General features: G+C 46.2%; 2 protein-coding genes across 2 annotated transcripts; one reads left to right on the plus strand and one right to left on the minus strand.

Annotated features, from left to right (window-relative positions):
- Atp5e (ATP synthase, H+ transporting, mitochondrial F1 complex, epsilon subunit) lies at positions 1-4,224 on the plus strand (the record flags this gene model as incomplete). The annotated part of the gene is given in 3 exon segments (XM_005392211.2): positions 1-344; positions 2,020-2,146; positions 4,069-4,224. Coding segments are annotated over 2 exon segments (156 nt in total). The 3' UTR covers positions 2,144-2,146; positions 4,069-4,224.
- Positions 4,225-5,862: 1,638 nt separating this feature from the next.
- On the minus strand, positions 5,863-12,488 carry Tubb1 (tubulin, beta 1 class VI). Its single transcript, XM_005392213.2, has 4 exons — positions 12,240-12,488; positions 9,351-9,459; positions 8,901-9,011; positions 5,863-8,802 (listed from the first exon to the last, which is right to left on the minus strand). The coding sequence occupies exons 1-4, from the start codon at positions 12,294-12,296 to the stop codon at positions 7,721-7,723; spliced, it is 1,359 nt and encodes a 452-aa protein (XP_005392270.1). The 5' UTR covers positions 12,297-12,488; the 3' UTR covers positions 5,863-7,720.
- Between the last annotated feature and the right edge of the window lie 6,176 nt (positions 12,489-18,664).

Below are 18,664 nucleotides of genomic sequence, written 5' to 3' on the forward strand. Positions count from 1 at the left end.
ACTACGGAAGCCCGAGGGTCTCACGGCGGGGCGCCGTGGAGCCAAAGGGCAAGCCCGCCTGGCCGGCCCGCCGACCCTCGGATTGGCACCCGCGGCCAGGGCCTTGCGCGCCCATTGGCTCTCGGTGGCGGTGGGCTTCCACCGGAGAGGCAGGGGCTTGTGGGGGGCGGGGTAAGAGGCGGTGACTGGCGTGTCCGTAGGCCCCGCCTCTTCCGCTTCTCCGGCCTGACCTTCCTCCTCCTGGGCCGTGTGACAGCCGACATTGCGGTTTCCTCGCGATTCGGTCCGACGCACCCCCCCCTTCGCGACATCATGGTGGCCTACTGGCGACAGGCTGGACTCAGGTAGGCCCTGGACACGCCCGTGCAGCCCCTGTGAAGGGCGCGGCGGGGACGGTGAATCCCGCCTGGTCGGGCCTGCCGCCGCCGGCATCCCAGGCTTCGGGCGCCGCCGCCAAGATGGCGTCAGTGTGGACAAGGCGCGCCGGCGGCGAGGCTCGGCGGCACGGAGTCGCCGGCCCGTCCCTGCAGCCCAGAGTAAAATGCCTCGGCAAATGTGACCTGTTTTTACCGGAAGAGAGTCTTCCTCTTCAGTTGTGCTTGGTTTATGTTGTAAGAGCAACAGAGCACGTAACTCGGGACACAGAGCAACAGATTGTTCTTGAGGTCACAAGCCACTGCTAACATCTGAAGCCTTCCAGCACCGAGGGGAGGTCTTTTAGGATGTTAAATGCATTTTCATTTTTAATTAGTCCCCGTTGGCCTCGGGGTTCCGTGTCATTGAAAAGGGGTGAAAGCCCCTCCCATCTGTGCAGAGTTCTGCACAAAGGTGCGAGGTGGCCGTTTGAGGACCGGCCATCTGACCTAACGAGGAGCCGGAGCCGTTAGTATAGTTAGGACGCCTGATTTCTGTGCTTCAGGCGGCACTGCTCCCTAGTCGGCTAGACGAAGTAGCACCTTCCAGGGGTAACATTCTGGGAGCATATGATTATCCAGCAACCACTGCCAGCCCGGGTTGCCTCACTGAGACAAGCAAATTTTTGTAGCCTTGGAAGGATAGTAGACCTACTAATACCCTGCGTATTTATTAAGCAGCCTGCTAAGGGAGCCATGCTTTTTCATGCTTCTCTTTTCTCCTCCTAACCCTTTGCAGGGCAGGTATTATCATCCTTTCATTCCGGTGTTTTTACAGGTGAATAAACAAGCTGAAAAGGTTGAATAGCCTGAAGGTCACCCAATTAAGATTGGAAGCAGGCATTGGAACTCATACTGATGATTTCCAGAACAAATTGGAAAACATCAAAAATAGACACCCACCACCTCTCCTTTCCTGTTTTCAAAAATTGTGAAAAGTAATGTGACTTTTTTGAGGAAAATAAGATGTTGATGAGAGTACCACCTACCAAACAGGAAGCAGGCTTTTGGGTATTTTGTTAGAATTGATGATGCACTTTGAGGGCCTTCCAGTCTAATTTAGAAACCTTGATTAGGAAGTATTTTTAATGGCAATCTTGTAGACAGAATCCATTATTCTCAGGAAAGTGTTTAAATAACTTACCAGAGAAAGAAATGTTATGATTCATTTTTTTTTTCTTTTAATTATATGTACCTTGCTTTGTAAGAATGGAACAATTAAAAGAAAAGGTTTTAAGTAGAAAAATGAGGGGGATCATCCATGTTATAATCTATTAACATTTTGGTCTCTTTGATTTGCTGTGTGTGGTTTTTTTTTTTTTTAAATATTCATTTTAAATGAATACCCTAAGGCACCAAGACAAAACAGTACCAAGAGGAAAATCAGGACCACCTATCCAAGCACCAGCTAATAGTTTGACACATTTCTTTCTAATCTTTTTTGTTTGTATAGATTCTTTTTGGTATTAGCAGCTTTTAAATGTATTTTTGCAATAATGTACAACCAAACCAAAAATAAAAATACAGAAACACAAAAACAAAGTAATAGTTGTCTGGTGGGATTCGGGTATTAATAATTAACATTGTATCTTTCATTGTCTTCTAGCTACATTCGATACTCCCAGATCTGTGCAAAAGCAGTGAGGGATGCCCTGAAGACAGAATTCAAAGCAAATGCAGAGAAGACTTCTGGCAGCAGCATAAAAATTGTGAAAGTCAAAAAAGAATAATCAGTAAGTTACTGAATTATTTAGAAAATAATTAGAAAAGTTGTAATTTTTTTTACCTTTTAATAATTTTATTTGTTTATGCACTAACATGAATAAGCAGTCATATAGGAAGAAAGAAAATGACAAATACTAACTCTTCAAAGTGTATGTTGGGATTAAGTAAATACAGTTTTTCTTGAAGCTGCTTTAGTTCTATAGATAATTCTTTTTTTTCTTTTTTTGACTTACCAGTACATGTTTGCAGTACATGATATTTATATTCACTGGAGGGGATTGGCATATGTATAGAGGACAGATTCATTTATCTTATAAGATTCTGTAAAATTAATTGTCATATATCCAGATTGAAAAACAGACTGATAGGCCAAAGATCATATAAAACATGTAAGACAACTGTATAGAAAAGTTGCATTTAAAATTTTTAGAGCACCATAAAAATCAAACTAATTTTAGTTTGAGGTTCTGTCCTTTTTTTTTGGTCAGAGCATTTGAAATTTAGTTATTGAGGTAATAATTTAAAGTATACAGGTTATAGAAGTCTTTTGGCATGATAAAAGAATGTCCTTTCGGGCTCTGACAACCAGAAGTAATAAGCACATTGATTTTCAGTTCATTTAGCAATGCTTAGGTAGAGAGCCATCTTATTTTAATTAAACCTCTTCCATTTGCACAAAATCAAATAATTTGGAGGAGAAACTCCCCACTTTTATAATTGCTATTAGAATTACATAATAGATCAGGAGCATGAAAAATTAAAGTTCTTTGAATTTTTTATTTCTCCCACATCTGCTAATGTCCTCACAGATCACTACTTCCGGAACATACGGCCACAGTTACAGGCAAGGATCCTGCTATTTTATCAAGCAGACCCTGGCTACTTTATCTGCAGAACCCTGTAGTGAATCCTGTTTTGTTAAATTTATTTTTGCTTTCAGAATGTTTGTTCCTTTTACTTCTGCAGAGATGTTAGTGGTGTGAGCTACATTCTCATGTAATAAAGACAGTCCTGTACAGTTAAGTTCAGACTTTTTGCTCCAAACTACAAAAGTGATTTGATCTCCCTGCTACTCTCTTGATATTGTTACTTCAAACACAAGCAAGGAAAATTATCGGAGATGTTTTTCAGATTTAATTTTCTTGTTTTGCTTTTTTAAAAGCCTCAGACCTGCAGTAGCACAGAAGCATGATAAATATTAATCCTTTGGCAGCTTGTGTTTATGAGCAATTTTACTTATCGGAACTGTCTCCCTTCGGCACTTTGCATTTTCATTTTGAATTAGTAAATATTTTATTGCAAGTCTGTAGATGTGGTGTGTTGAATTTAGCCCTTTTTTAGGGGTTCTCCATCCAGTCCCATAATTCTTGGTGTTTTGAACTTAGCCCTTTTTTAGGGGTTCTCCATCCAGTCCCATAATCCTTGGTTTGATGCTGGGTGGTTCTGTTGCAGCCGGGAGCTAACAGAGAGCCTCACTTGGCCTCCTGCAGAGGTGCCGTGCCAAATACTGCATCTGACTCCCACCACCTTGCCGTATCTGTGGGGTCAGGAAGTTTTGTCCAGCTCCTGCAGACTAAGGATGGGTCCTTCTTGTGCTCTGCAGCAAAGGGCACTCCACCCTATTAGCACAGGGGGATTTTAGTGTCTTTTAAAGGCATAATTGTTTGTTTGGTTTTTTTGTTTGGTGTTTTGTTTTGTTTTGTTTTGTTTTTGTTTTTGAGAAGACAGTGTCATTTTACTGAGCGGGAATGCACCTCGTCGGCTGAAGCTGTTGATGCAGTCAGCCAGGGCTCACACACCCTCCCCTGTGAATTGCAGCCACAGTTGCTATAGTTCACTATAAGGATGTTGTTTCTCTTATTAGTGTTGGGTGTTTAAAAAAACACATAGAACCAGCTAGCAACTGTTGCATTTTCTTTTTTCTTCCTAGACCCTGACTAGAGCTTGAAATGCTACATTTTCACCCTGAAGATGTATGGGCACATGTTATGGTAGATTGTAATCAATGTCATTTTGTGAGGGGAAAAAGTACCTATCTTATTCATCCATTAATGATACCAATAAACTGATGTATGGTTTACTGTTACTGTTGGCTTTTGTTTTCTGTTGGGACTTTTTCTGTATAGAAGCTACCTGCAAAACTGCATGGTTAGAACCATATGAAGCAGAGCTTTGCAAAGGGGGAAAAGATCTGTGGTATTTAGTGACTAAAGGGACACGGAAAACATTATTTAAATATCTCAAAATAGAAAATGCTGTTTCTTTTGACCTTAATTGATGATCAAAATTAGATACTATCACTGAAGCGTTGCTGTCCCTAATCTTTGAATTACAGAGTCCCATTAGAGCAGTTCTGTCGTTATCCACCGGCTTCTTGCTTTTGTCTCCACCTCTAAGTAAAGTAGCACTGGTTAGCCAGTACCATAAATGAAAGTAATTACTAAAAGCATATATTAAAGAACAATTGCTAAATTGCAATTAAGTAATCATAGCCCTTTTTTTTTTATTGTGCAACTAAAACTAGAGAAGAACTATTAACATTAGAATTTATGCACAAAGTGCTTGTCAGTTTTACTTATAGCTGAACGTATATCCTGGTAGCATTTCTCATAGGAAATGAGACAAAGCTGTTGAACACCTTGCTTACTGAGATATTTGCAGGTCTGGGGGATAATGATTAGAACAGTTTTGTGGTATTTGAATGGTCATTAAATATTTAGGGATGAAAAATTATTGGAAGTGTTTTCATTTTACTTTTCAAACTTGGAAGCTTTTGGCTGTGTAAAATATTGCAAAGTTAATTGCACATTTTAACTTTTTGGAGAATGGAGAAATGAATGGAAACAGGAATTTTCAAAGAATTCTTTCTATGATACTTAAGCTCACAGTAACTTACCGGGGCTAGAGATGAGGCTGAAGAATGTCTTTGTTCTCCCTTTCTGGGGATGGCTTCCTGCCCCCTGACACTTGATCTATAGATTTCATTGAATTTTAGCACAGGGCACAAAGAGGACCAGCAGATTGAGAGAGAGCCAGTTTGCTGGACAGCAGCGAGTCAGGAGATCCTGGAATTGCCTTAACATCAGCTGTGATCCTGCTCACAAGTTAAAGCACCTGAGTTCAGAGCCACAGTTCCCAAGATTAAGGTACTAGAAAGTAGCCTCCATTAAAAGGGTAGGAATAAATGATTTACAAGGCTATAGGGATTTTTTTTAATATCAAACAAATAAAGTCTCTAATAGGCAAAGGGATAAATTGTTTCTAACCAAGTAATTAAGAGATAAGTCATTTATTAAGGAAGCAGGTGGGATAACTAGTGGTGAAACTTTGGGGCAGGGCTTGTGAGATGAAAAGGGTTAAAGTAACTGAATAAAAGACAAAATTTATCATCCAACAAAGATTCTTTGAGGCTTTGTGACTTAAAAAAGTAAATCCTGAACCAGTACTAGGATGAAATGAACTTCTGCAACCACCATTCAGAGATATGTGCAGGACAACTGCACAAATGAGAAGCCCCCAATCGCTGAGATGTGGACGTTTTGCTAAGTAGAGGGATTTTGGTTAAGGCAATCAGTTAATCTTTCTGTTCGCGTCGTGTCTTTGTGTGCGAGAGGAAGGAGTCGGACAAACTCTAAAACTCCATAATCCTGCTCTCAGTCTCTGAGAGACCAGTGTCGCCGTAGCAACCATACCGCTAAAGGAATAAGCTCTTCAAAATCAAGGAGAGAGTTCTCTGGGTTTCTAGTTTATTTTACTCTATTTGTACCATATGAAAGAGTAGGATGGTGAGATGCATTTTGAAATATTTTTAACTAAAATCAATCAGTCTGGGTAGTTAGATTCCAAGAAAAGGAATTTAGTCTGAAATAAACAATTCAACCATTTAAAATTAAATGTCTTTGTACTTTTAATGATTACTGTTGAGCAAACAAGTCTTTACAGTAATATAAATCAGTGAAAGTTTTTTTTTAGAAGATCTAAGTCTGTGTCTTTGCTTCCATCTATTTAATTGCCTTTTAAATTTGAGAAGGAACGTGCCAGAGAAACCATATGTATAAATTCTTACCTAATCACAGGTTGTCTTTTTAGCATCTAAAGAAGTTATTCAAACTAAGAGTGTATATGTGCAATTTCTTACTAAATCTAGTGCTTCTTCAACCACAAAAGTGTTTAAAATGTTATTTTGTGCTTGTTTAATTGGGCTAATAGCTTATCAGGAAGACCCACAGCAAGTTCCAATTCTCTCTTCATGTGCATCTGTTATTTCCTCACGATGCACATGTGAAAAAACTTTTTCAGAAAGAACAGATCATCTGTCCACCTGTTACTTCATTATTCCCGATTACAAAAGCAAATCAGGACAGGAGGTCCTAGTTGCCTGCAAGTAAAGTACTTCTCAAGTGAGGGTCAGAGTATTTTCCCAGTACTCCTTATCCATGGGTCAAGTAGTATAGCACAGTGGTCATTCTAGAAGGCTGTCCCGACCCTGGTACTGGAAGGGATGGCAGTAGTGCTGCATGTCATAATAGGTAAACCATAATGAAGAAATTATGGATGATTTGATTTGCTCTTGTGTATCTGGTCCTGTTGTAATGTGAGCAGATTAAAATCATGTAATAGTTAAAGCTGTGTCATCATGAAAACATTTATGGCAACTTGTGCAGATTAATTTGAACTGTAAAAGTTCCCTAATGAGATGATGTCCTCTGTCACCGAGAAGGACACCGCAGCCGTTCCTGCCGGATTCCCACGTTTGAGCAGCTGCCGAGTATGTAAAGTGCCCTTTCTCAGCATAGAAGCTTGGGGGGGCGGGGCTGGTAATTGAATGGAAAGTGAAAAGAACATTTCCAAATCACCTTTAAAAGGAAACCAAAGATGATTATTAATGAATTTCCAGAACCTAATTCTAACAAGAAATTAAAATACATATTCTGAAAGCTAATTAGAAATAAAAGGATTTTTCAGTGGATTGGAGCTATTCAGTTTTGTCTGTTTTGACATGCTTTTTATTTCTTGGCCAGGGATTTCTGTGGAGAGGACTATGGCCTTTCTCTCCTCCCTGTTCCCTTTGCAGTTAGTGCACTGAGGGGTCCCCAAGGTCTACACAGTTGACTTAGGGACACGGGCTCCTGCGTGCTGGTCAGACACCTGGCTTTTCTGGAGGCCTCAGGCACAGGCAGGCAGGACTCCAGGCAGTGTGCAAAGAGGAAGAGGCTGATGTAAAAGTCCTAGCAGCCCAGGGATGCCTGGTACCTCTCAGTGCTGATGGTGAAGGTGAATACCAACGGAGCAGCTCTCTGCGAACCCACTCAGGTAGTCCAGGTGCCCAGCATAGGGCTAGGCGTGCAGTCCTCTAGAATCCTCGAAAGCTCAGGCAGTGATTCACAGTAAATCCATTTTGCTGTTACAAAGTGAAGTTAATGGGGTATGCAGTGCATATCAAAGCTGTGTGGTTAGTAGCTGGGCGAGACCCTATTGCCACAGCCATCTCACCCTGCCCCCAGTCCCACCTCACTGGCAGGGCTGCTGCACCGAGCAGGCTGCACGTGCTGCAGGACAGACATGAGCCTAGGGTGGCTCCCTCACACCTCGGGCTCCTTATCTTCCACTTCCCTCTCAGCCTCCTCCAGGACCTCTTCATTTTCCTCCAGGACTTTGGCATCTTGAAATTGTTGGTACTCAGACACCAAATCATGGATATTACTTTCGGCTTCCCCGAATTCACTTATGTCCATCCCTTCGCTGGTGTACCAGTGCACAAAAGCTCTCCTTCTGAACATGGCTGAGAAGTGCTCAGAAACCCTGTTGAAGAGCTCTTGGATAGCTGTGTTATTGCCTATGAAGGTGGCCGCCATGTTCAGCCCCCGGGGCGGGATGTCGCAGACAGCCACCTTGACGTTGTTAGGGATCCACTCCACAAAACAGCTGCTGTTCCTTGTCTGCACAGACAGCAGCTGTTGGTCCACTTCTTTGGTGGACATCTTACCCCGGAAGATGCAGGCCACGGTCAGGTAGCGGCCACGGCGTGGGTCACAGGCAGCCATGGTGTTGCGGGCATCAAACATCTGCTGCGTGAGCTCAGCTACGGAGAGGGCCCGGTACTGCTGGCTGCCCTGGGCTGTGAGAGGGGCAAAGCCAGGCATGAAGAAGTGCAGGCGAGGGAAGGGTACCATGTTCACGGCCAGCTTGCGCAGGTCTGCGTTGAGCTGGCCAGGGAACCGCAGCGAGGTGGTGATACCGCTCACGGTTAAGGACACCAGGTGGTTGAGATCCCCGTAGGTGGGTGTCGTCAGCTTCAGGGTGCGGAAACAAATGTCATAGAGCGCCTCGTTGTCGATGCAGAAGCAGGCATCTGTGTTCTCGATCAGCTGGTGGATGGACAGCACCGCGTTGTAGGGCTCCACCACCGTGTCGGACACCTTGGGCGAAGGCATGACGCTGAAGGAGTTGAGGATGCGGTCTGGGTACTCCTCCCTGATCTTGTTCATGAGCAGCGTGCCCATGCCTGAGCCCGTGCCCCCGCCCAGGGAGTGGACAATCTGGAAGCCCTGCAGGCAGTCGCAGTTCTCACTCTCGCTCCTCACCACATCCATGACCGTTTCTATCAGCTCAGCACCCTCCGTGTAATGGCCCTTTGCCCAGTTGTTGCCAGCCCCAGAGTTACCTGTGGTAAGAAGGTGAAAAGAAGGAGAGGTGAGGTGAGAAGGCACCACTAGGAGGCATCCTAATCTCTTCCAGGTAGAACCTTCTGGAGAAACCTACCGTGGACAAAACTGTCCGGTTGGAAGAGGGCTCCTAATTTGCTGGATCGGATGCTATCCATTGTCCCGGGCTCTAGGTCCACCAGCACTGCTCGGGGCACATACTTCTTACCTGAGCAGAAAAACAGGAAGAAGTCAGCAAACTGTTGTTTTTCTAAAAGTTAATGTTTCATCAAGGTGGAACCTTGTGATACTGGCCTAAATAGCATGGGTATTCTAGAAAGGACCCATTATCTCCCTGACCCTAACAGCAATCACACAAACCTATAAAATACCTTCAAAAAATACTTTTTCATCATTGTGCATGAGTCTACTTATCATGGCTTATGACTGCAGTGACTGCCTCCCCCCACTTGCCTGCCTCATGAACAGGGGTGGGGACCCCCACACTCAGCACCCTAGTGTCCTGCCTCACGTGAGGCTTGGCTTCTCCGCTGGCCACCAGCCCTACCGTAAGCTTCATTGTAATACACGCTGATTCGCTCCAGCTGCAGGGCGGAGGCCCCGCGGTCGCTCCCCGTGCAGTCAATGCCGTGTTCCTCGCCGATCATCTCCCAGAACTAAAGGCAGGAAGAGGGAGAGGTCAGTGTAGAGTGGTCCCCAAATGTGCTGTCTGCCCCACAGAGTTAGCACGCTCGCCTGGCTTGCGCAGCTTGCCTCGACCGCCCCAAGCCAGCTCTCTTGTTCCTTTTCGTAAATGACCAGGGCATAATTCACTTTTTCCCTGTAGTAAGTGTGACTATAAAGACTGCATTTTCTACCACCCGAACTCCCGAAGTAAAATGTCAAACACATAAAATATTAAATTAGATTTTTCTCCTATTAAATTCAAGCCATTATACACATTAAAGCTGTCGTTTTAGAATTTTACATCAGACAATGTGTCTCTAATTTTGCCTTGTAGTGTTCTAAGCTGGTAAAGTGTAGATCCTATTAAATGAAAATAAACTGAGTTCTTATCTGATTTCACAATAATACCTCATTTCACTTTGGGGATTTCTTTTCATGAGGTTTCCAAAAAGCCCATCACCAGGACCTCTGCATGATTTTAAGTAATATGCACTTTTGATTATCACGCGTACACATAATTCAAAATTATGTATAGCTGTCATAGTTTGGAGCATATCACATGCACAGTATTTATTAATATAACTGTGTGTCGAGCTCTTAATATGGAAGCAGTTACTGGGATGACCCCTTTTGATCACATTTAAGTGCAGTGAAAATATATTCACTTCTGTCAAAACCCCAAGGATATTTCCCCGAACATAGCTCCAAATGATGCCTCTGCTCTGTCCTTGGTCTTCATAATAAAGCCTTATTTTATAATAAGCTACCAGCACTGTTCAGGGCATGGAAGAGTAAATAAATTGAAAATTAGAGACACCATGAATTAATTGTGTCAAAGTTTTCATGTTCCCCAGATAAGTCATTCTGGGGCTCTAACCATTAGGCAACACCGTCCTGGAGCAAAAGCAAGCTCCTATCTCCGTCATGCACTTCCTGTCCAGGGCTTCTCTCCATGTTATCTTTCCATGGCAGAGTGGGGGACTTGTCCACCGCTTCCCTGTGTGTTAGCTATGAACATTTGTCACTCTGGCATGCAAGGCTGATGATTGCTTTCCGAGCGGTGATATTTTTGCCCCATAAAATTAAAAGACCTGCCCTGACAGACCTTAGTTTTTTCATAGCAGCACCATTCACAATAGGTAAGAGATGGAAACAACCCAAATGTCCATCCATGGATGAAAGGGTAAGCAACATGTGGTATGTGCATTCAATGAAATACTACTCAGCCTTAAAATGAAATTCTGATACCTGCTACCACAACATGGTTGAGCTTTGATGACATCATGATACTTGACATAAGCCAGTCTCAAAGGGATAAATACTGCATGACTCCATTGAACTAAGGTACGTACCATGATCAGATTCCTAGAGAAAGTAGAATGGTTGTTCCAAGGGACATTAGGGACAGAGTCCCAGTTTTGTAAAATGAAAGTCATTTTGGAGATTGGATGACTATATTTAACATGACTCAACTATACACAAGATGGTTTTCAAGCAAATTTTATGCAGTATGTTGTTTTTAAAATTTTCTTCCTTTTTAAGGCTGCATAATAGCCCATTGGGATAGACCATATCTTGTGTATCCATTCACCCATCAGAATGGTTATTTCTACCTTTGAGCTTTTATGGGGAATGTTGCTGTGAAAAAAGGGAAGATCTAAGGTAGATGTTTCAAAACCTTACTTTTAATGCAATTAATACTAGCAAAGGAATTTCAGAATAGCAGAAAGAACATGTTAGATAGGTGTCACACAGTATACTGTTTGAGTTAAAATTAGGATGAGATCTTGGGCTCTAGCACCTATCTTTTGGGTATTAGCCAACTGAATCAGATACTTGGAAGAAAAGTTTTAAGCAGGAGGGCAGAGGAGAGAAAAACTCATTTATATCTCAAAGGGCATGTTTTAATTTCTGCCACTGTACACAAAAGCTTTTGGACTTTCCTCAATTTTTTATTCCACACTTAATAAAACAATAATGTTTTTTCTGTGTAACATAAACATGAGATGGAAAGAAAAAGACTATTGCTGGGCATGTTGCATGCCTGTAATCCCAGCACTCAGCAGGCTGAGGCAGGAGGATCATTTCAGGTTCAAGGCCAGCCTGGGCTACAAAGTGAGTTCAAAGCCAACCTGAACTATATATGGAGACCCTGTCTCAAACAAACAAACAAACAATGACTATATTGATATGGTATAAAAAGTTTCCCAACAGGGGCCAGAGATACAGTTCAATGGCACAAGCACCTGCCTGGCAAGTACAAGTTCCTGAGTTCAAGTCCTGGTACCAAATAAACAAAAAAAACAAAAACGAAATAAAAAAAAGGAATTAAAAAAATTTCCCAACAAACCAGAAAACTTTTGAGAAAAATTAGTTTTTATTTATTTTTGTAATTACTGTTTTTAGATATGAGAGTTCATTACCAAGATGATAAAAGTAAAATGGTTGACATATGTATTATATATATGTAACCTCTGACACCAGTAACATTAATTTGTTTGTTTGTTTTCCGGTACCAGGAATTGAACTCATGACCTTGCGCTTGCCAGGCAGGTACTTTGCTGCTGAGCTAAATCCCCAGCCCCTGCAGTAACATTAATTAATTAACCTTTTAAGTCTTTAATAGTTCCCGTATCTATGTAACTACAGACCTTGTAATAAACTGTGTAGGAAGCGCATCCTTCTCCCTGCTAACCTGCGGTTTTCCTCCTTGGCCACATCTGTGGGCGGAGGGAAGCTGGTACAGAACTAACCATCAGGCTTTACCTACCTTCGTTCCAATCTGGTTGCCGCACTGGCCAATCTGAATGTGCACAATTTCCCGCATCCTTGCTTTAAGCCCAAGGGTAAGATCTTGAAATGCTCAGCCTCTGCCAAGGGCCACCACTGTTCACCAAGTGCCAGCTCAGTACAACTTAAGTCCCCGCAGGGCTGGGAGCAGCTGCCCAAGCTCTCCTCCCACTGCCCCAAGGGTGTGTCCCGCCCGCCGAGAGTCCAGCCCACTTTCTTCCCAGCTCTCTGTCACCCTTCTAAGGGGATGCTTCTTCTCCCTGCAGAATACAGCCTCATCATTTCCTAGTGTGAGCACAAGACCAAAGGTTACCCTTGCATGGTGCCCAGAGCTGGTGCCATCCGCAGGTCCCTGGTGAGATCTGAGCCTTGGCTCCCATTCACCTGTGTGAACGGAACCACCTGCAGAAGGGCCTCCCTGTCTGAGCACTCATCTCACCTCAACCCTCCCTTGACCTGTTGCTTCGGCTGTTTCTGAAGGAGCCATCTGAGAGCCACTGGTGGCACCGAGGTGATGCTGAGGGGTGCACGGGTGGACGCTCTACTTTTAGGTCATAAACTTTAATGTTAATGGAAAAATAACGAGTACATAGAATAACAAAACAATCATGAGAAGGGCCGGGGATATAGCTCAGTGGCATAAGCGCCTGCCTGGCAAGCTCAAGATCCAGAGTTGGATACCCAGTACCAAAAAAAAAATCATGAGAGAAAATTTACTCTTTGAACTTTACTGAAGTTATAAAGGTGACAGCAATTCTTAAGAGCTTAAGATACCATCATTAAGAGAGAAAACCCAAACTCTACAGCTTGGCATCCAGGCCTTACCCACCTGTGTGCAAATGTCTTCCTGGCCCCTGTTCTAGACATTGGTGCTTGGAAACCCTCTACTGTGACAGGACCAGAGAAACTGTCCCATAGGCTTGGACCCAAAGGTGGTGTGACACTGGACCCAGAGCCAGAAGCCCTTCAGGTCCTCACTTTTTGTCTTGACCGGACCAGTGACCTTGGCCATACCTTTGGAGCCAAGCCCTGACACTCCATCTCCATGTGCACTCTCTAGACTGAACTGGGGTACCCATTAATGTACCCCAATCCTCAGCAGATCCTGCAGAAGGGAATAGGGCTGCTCTAATGAACAGTATTAGGACCCTTACCAAAATTTAAATATGACCTGAACATGGAATAATAATATTGTCCCCATTCTATTTCTTGGTTTTGATCATAACGCAGTGGTCCCGCAAGTGGAAATCTCTGCGTCCAGGAGACACGACACTGTGGCCCTTTGGGGTCCTGCTGTCCCAAAGCCAGCAACTCATAAGACGGTAGAAACAGCGTCATGGGTGTGGAGCCTCTGGCAAAGGCTGGCAGACATAAGGACGGGGGGATCTTCTCAAAGCTGAGAACAGTGCTTTGACGTGTTTCTCTGGGCTTGGAATTGAGTCCTATGTGAATCTGAATGACCACATAATTCCCAGGTGCTTCTGCCCCACCCACCCACCCAAGCAGGGTAAAGAGCAAGTGTAAACTCGGGAGGGAGGATGTCCTATGTGCTCCTTGGGAGTTCTCACAAATTAAGAAATACACACAGAGGGACCATGGAACCTCCCCAGAAGTAAGCGTATTCTCTTGGCCCGGGGCATGGCCCCTTTCTCTCTTCCCTGTCTTCCAGACCCCCACAGCTTGAAGGCGGCTCCACGACTGCCTTACCAGAGACCTCCCCACACTCAGGACAGAGCACTTAAGCCCACGGGGGCCCCAGGTGGTCCTGTTTGCTGATTGCTTCTACACATGCCTTATCTCCCCCAGCCACATCACCTCCGAGTCCCAAAGCGCCCGCTGCATCCCAGGCCCTCAGCAAATGTTTGCTGAGCGCACGTCAACAGCTGGGCGAGTTTGAGCAGTGGTCAGCAAGTTTTCTTAAAGCCAATAATGTATTTATTCAGGACTATGACCTTCTCATGGTTGGGTGGGGGCGTGGTACCCAAGGACTTTTTCCTCCATTCCCTGAGAGGTGGTCTAGGCTGAAAGTATAAACTGTTCCAAGAAACCTGGCCTGTGGAGCAGATTGGAGGGGAAACAGCCACAAGCGAGCTATTATGGGAAGCCATGGCCATGGTGGGCCTGGCCTCTGGGGCAGAGCGGCTGAAAGGGACCGGTGTAGCCACACACCAGCTCGCTGTGGGGACCACTGGCCGGGCTGGAGGGCATTTGTGATCTCCCTGTGTTCATTCTTTACAGTATGAGCGGAACCCAGTGTGCTGCCCCGGCTGCCCAGCACATTCCTCTCGGCCATCTCAGTTTGCTTAGGGAGGAAAAGGCCAGGTTTCCAGATGGGTGCTTAAAAGGCTTTTCTGTTAATGGGGCAGTTGGCAAAAGGGGGGAAAGCGAAGCCTGTTTGCTTTGATTCCTGTATCGCCAGCAGTGTTTATTCAGTCTCAGCGGGGGCTACGGAGAGGACTAGACAGGGCAGAGACCAGCCGGGGGAGCTGGAGCCCAATTCTGCTGCCAGCCCTGCACTTTTTTTCAGGTGTAAGATGGGGTAACAGTCTGTCTCAAGAACTGAGTACATGGGGCCAGTGATATAGCACAGCGCCTGCCTGGCAAACACAAGGTCGTGAGTTCAATTCCTGGTACCAAAAAAAAAAAAGAACTGAGTACATGGTGGGTGCCCCCCAGCATGCTTTGCGGCAGGCTACTGCACAGCAGCCTGATAGCATAGAAGAGGTGACTTGGCTGTCTGCGAAGATGCGCCTATCCCTTCCACCCCTGCGAACGGAGGCTTCAAACACTACATGGGCATAGATGCTGAATCTCGATGCCTGGGCAGAGCACAGGGTAGGAAATGCTGTGCACTTGAAAAGCAGTCCACCCTGTCTCAGTCTTTCGTCCTTACTGATGAAGGTGCCTGTCCCCAAGGTGGGAGTTCTCCGGTTCCCAGTGTGGCACAAGCCACCGACGTGAATATTTTGTGCTGTGCCCTCTGACCAGCAGAAGCGGCCTTCTGTCAGGAAACAGAGGAGCAGGGCCCCTGAAGAGGCCCGCGTCAGCCCGCGTCTGCTCCCCTGCCAGGCTGCAAGTGACCCCAGCCCTGAACCGCGGCAAGTGATTAGCAGTGGCTATCTACGATGAATAACAAAGTCGTTTTCTGCCCCTAGAGAGGAGCTGTGGCAGAGGCAGGTGAGCAGTGACGGCACTCAGGGGCAGAACTTTGCCTGACATTGCCCAAGAGGGCAGAGGGCAGGAGCAAGAGCTCCGCTCAGCGCGCACGGGGGCAGCCCTGGAAGCCACTGCCGAGACACTGAGACTGAACCAGGACCCCAGCCCGGCACCCGAAGCCCCTTCTCCTCCAGCCGGCTGTCACAGTTCGTGGTCCACAAGAAGCCTTGCGGGGAGACTTTTCCTGGATGACACTTGCGTCTATTATGGGACTAGGACCAAGAAGATAAGAAAAGCCACGAGTCACCCAGAAACCCCCAATCGGCCACTTGCAGACTTCCCCCGAGAGCTGTCCGCAGGAGTCGGATGGAACGCCCCTCCCCAACTTGGCAAATGAAATATAATTAGTAGAAAAACAGAGTACTCAGAATTCATTGATTTCATCCGCCCCTCATCTTCCACTTCTGAGTACATGGAAGTTCCTTGAATAACTCTGAGAAGATTGTTGAATTATAGTGTTTGCTTGTGATTCAGAAGCAGAAATTTTTCCAAATGCCTTAGCATGAAAATGACATCTGAGGGGCCATTATAAGTGACTCAGCGGGTGTGGGCAGCCCCTTCGATGAGCTGAGCTCTACTTTCTTGCTCTCTGCTTCCTTGTGTGTTCTCTTCCTGGCAAAGAAAGTTCTGGGAGAATGAATAAGTAACTTCAAGGGGAGAGGGGCTGGGAGGACATCGATGTTTTTCACAATGCCAGGTTCCCAAGTTTCACAGAGGAGTCTTCATCTTCCTCCCCTACAGCTTAGGCAGTCCAGCCTGCAGCCTGGAGACTGTGGAGATGCCTGGCCATCTCTTGGGTACCTTGACCACAAGCTCCTAAACTGTGCCCTCTCTCTCTCTCTCTCTCTTTCACACACACACACACACACACACACACACACACACACACACACACGTGCCCCAAACGGCTGTGATTCTGCAGGTGATAGATGCACCAGCCTTGTAAATTGCATCTTCCCATCTCCCCAGGTGTGCTGCTACTGATAAGCAAGATTCTGCGGTGGAGCTAGAGATAAGCATAATACTGTCGGCTCCTGGAGCCAAAATCAAACAAAAATACTTCTTCAAATCCTATATTTGTCTAAGAACTTTGTTGTGTGAGTCTCTTTGTCCAACACTGAGCACTGTTTCAGGGGATCAGAAGACCTTAACGGAGTAAAAGCTGAGCACTGTTTCAGGGGATCAGAAGACCTTAACGGAGTAAAAGCACAGACTCTGCCCTCCAGGGATGTGGAGGAGGAGGAGAGCGCTAGAGTCCCAGCCAGCATCTGGCACAGAACTGCTCACTGGGCCTGCATACCACCAGCAGCACCCCTAAGCTGAGTGCGGTCCTCTGTGTGTTGTAGCAGCAGAGACTGCTCAGGGGCAACCTTCTGCACCTCCAAGGTGTAGTCAGAGGTGTCAAGACCAGGACCCTCGAGTGCTCACGGCGAGCCTCCCATCCTTTTGCTGGCTTCTCTATGCCTCTCCAGCAGTGCTGTTCCTCCACTGCCATCTGCTATCCCCTCCAGAGCCCCCAGCAGACCTCCAGGCCCACCTCTCTCCAGCCCTCCAGCCCCAGATCGCCAGACAGCCTACAAACACAAGTGAGTTCTCGCCCTCCATGCTCCTGCCGTGACAAGCAGCCAGGGTGGAACCGGAATCTCTCTGTGGCCGCTGAGACCCTTCACTACCTGAGACGGGCGGGAAGCCTGGGACAGCAGAACCCAGGGGAGGGACCTATGGGGAGGTAGGCCAGAAGCTTGGCGCCCACCGGTGGGGTGGTGGGAAGTGGCAGCTAGGCCCTCTGCAGCATGGCGGCCTGACAGCTCCCCAGGGACTCCCCACGGCTCATCACATCTTCTGGAGGGCTCCCTCACCCAGGCCTGGGCATACCCTGTTCCTCCCGCACATTCCGTGCCTGTGCCTCATCATTCAGTGCCAACTCATAGGCTACGGAGGAGAATGGTCCTAGACCAAACTGTCCAGAGGCCTCCAGTCACTAGGACTGCCCGTTTTCCCAGCTCCAAGCACTCCTAACTTCCTGGGCCCCCTTACAAGTTCCTTCGGCAGAATCTTAGCTTCTCGTGAACAGCCAGGGACCTTGCTCTGTTGCTGTATCTCTAGAGCTGAAAACAGAAGTCTGGCCCGTGCAAGGTGCTCCACAAATATGTGACGGGGCAAACACTTCAACCAACCAGGGGAATGACGGGGCACCCCTTGGAAAGACGTCCTGAGCAAGCGCATAGGTGCACTGTACACCAGGCCCCAGTTAGTGTGTGCCGGAAGGGACAGTTAGGACACAACCTTGTGGCTGGGCCCTGGGGAACTGCTTTTACTCCAAGCACGCGTGCACAGCGAGCCGTGGTGCACCCAGGCTGTGCATGAAGCTGATGTACCTGGAGACAGCGGCAGGTCGACTGCACACCTGAGGCCTCCATCAGAAGGCCTTCTCTGTCTGGGCATCCAGGAGTTGGGAGCTTCTGGCCATCAACCCCAGGGGTAAAAGGGAGCTGGGCAGCTGGTGAGGAAGCCCTTGTGCCCTGCAAAACCAGCCTACCGAAGGCTGTCAGCAGCCATCAAAACAAACGCCGTATCCAGGATGTGGCTCCCCTCAGGAATGTGGAATAATAGGAAATGTCTGCAGCTTGCAGGGTGGAAGCCAGACGATACAACATGAAGGAAGAAGAGAAGAGATTGGAGGCCGCTCCACAGTAAACTAATGCTCATCAGCATCCTTCCCCTCAGGTTGGGAAGAGGGGCTGGCCCTGACCTGACATGAAATACACGTGTTATTCTGTATAAGGACAGGGGAAAACATCAACTTTATTTTTAGAAATGAATAGGCTTTTGTGTCTGTGGCCTTGGATATGCATTTGCCAAGAGACTTAATGGGATATCAAAAAAATAAAAATAAAATTTAAAAGGATTAGATGCAAATCTGCTTCCAGGAGCCTCATGCTAAGTACAGCTCTCTTGGATGTTTAGTCTTCCCAACTATAAAATGGGGCAGATGCCGGGCGTGGTGGCGCACGCCTGTAATCCCAGCACTCGGGAGGCTGAGGCAGGAGGATCATTGCAAGTTCGAGACCAGCCTGAGTTACAAGATGAGCTCCAGGCCAGCCTGAACTGCATAGAGAGACCCTGTCTCAAAAAGACAAAAAAAATAAATAAATAAAAATAAAATAAAATAAAATGGGGCAATAGTGT

This window comes from Chinchilla lanigera, unplaced genomic scaffold (assembly GCF_000276665.1).
Source record: "Chinchilla lanigera isolate Chin_1 unplaced genomic scaffold, ChiLan1.0 scaffold00044, whole genome shotgun sequence".
In the NCBI taxonomy this organism is placed as follows: domain Eukaryota; kingdom Metazoa; phylum Chordata; class Mammalia; order Rodentia; family Chinchillidae; genus Chinchilla; species Chinchilla lanigera.

Excerpts from the sequence above, each read along its gene's own strand:
- Tubb1 (XM_005392213.2), bottom strand. The coding sequence starts at position 12,296 with ATGCGGGAAATTGTGCACATTCAGATTGGCCAGTGCGGCAACCAGATT. Across the intron at positions 9,460-12,239 it reads GCAACCAGATTGGAACGAAG|TTCTGGGAGATGATCGGCGA; the intron begins GTAGGTAAAGCC and ends TCCTGCCTTTAG. Across the intron at positions 8,803-8,900 it reads ACCGGACAGTTTTGTCCACG|GTAACTCTGGGGCTGGCAAC; the intron begins GTAGGTTTCTCC and ends TTCTTACCACAG.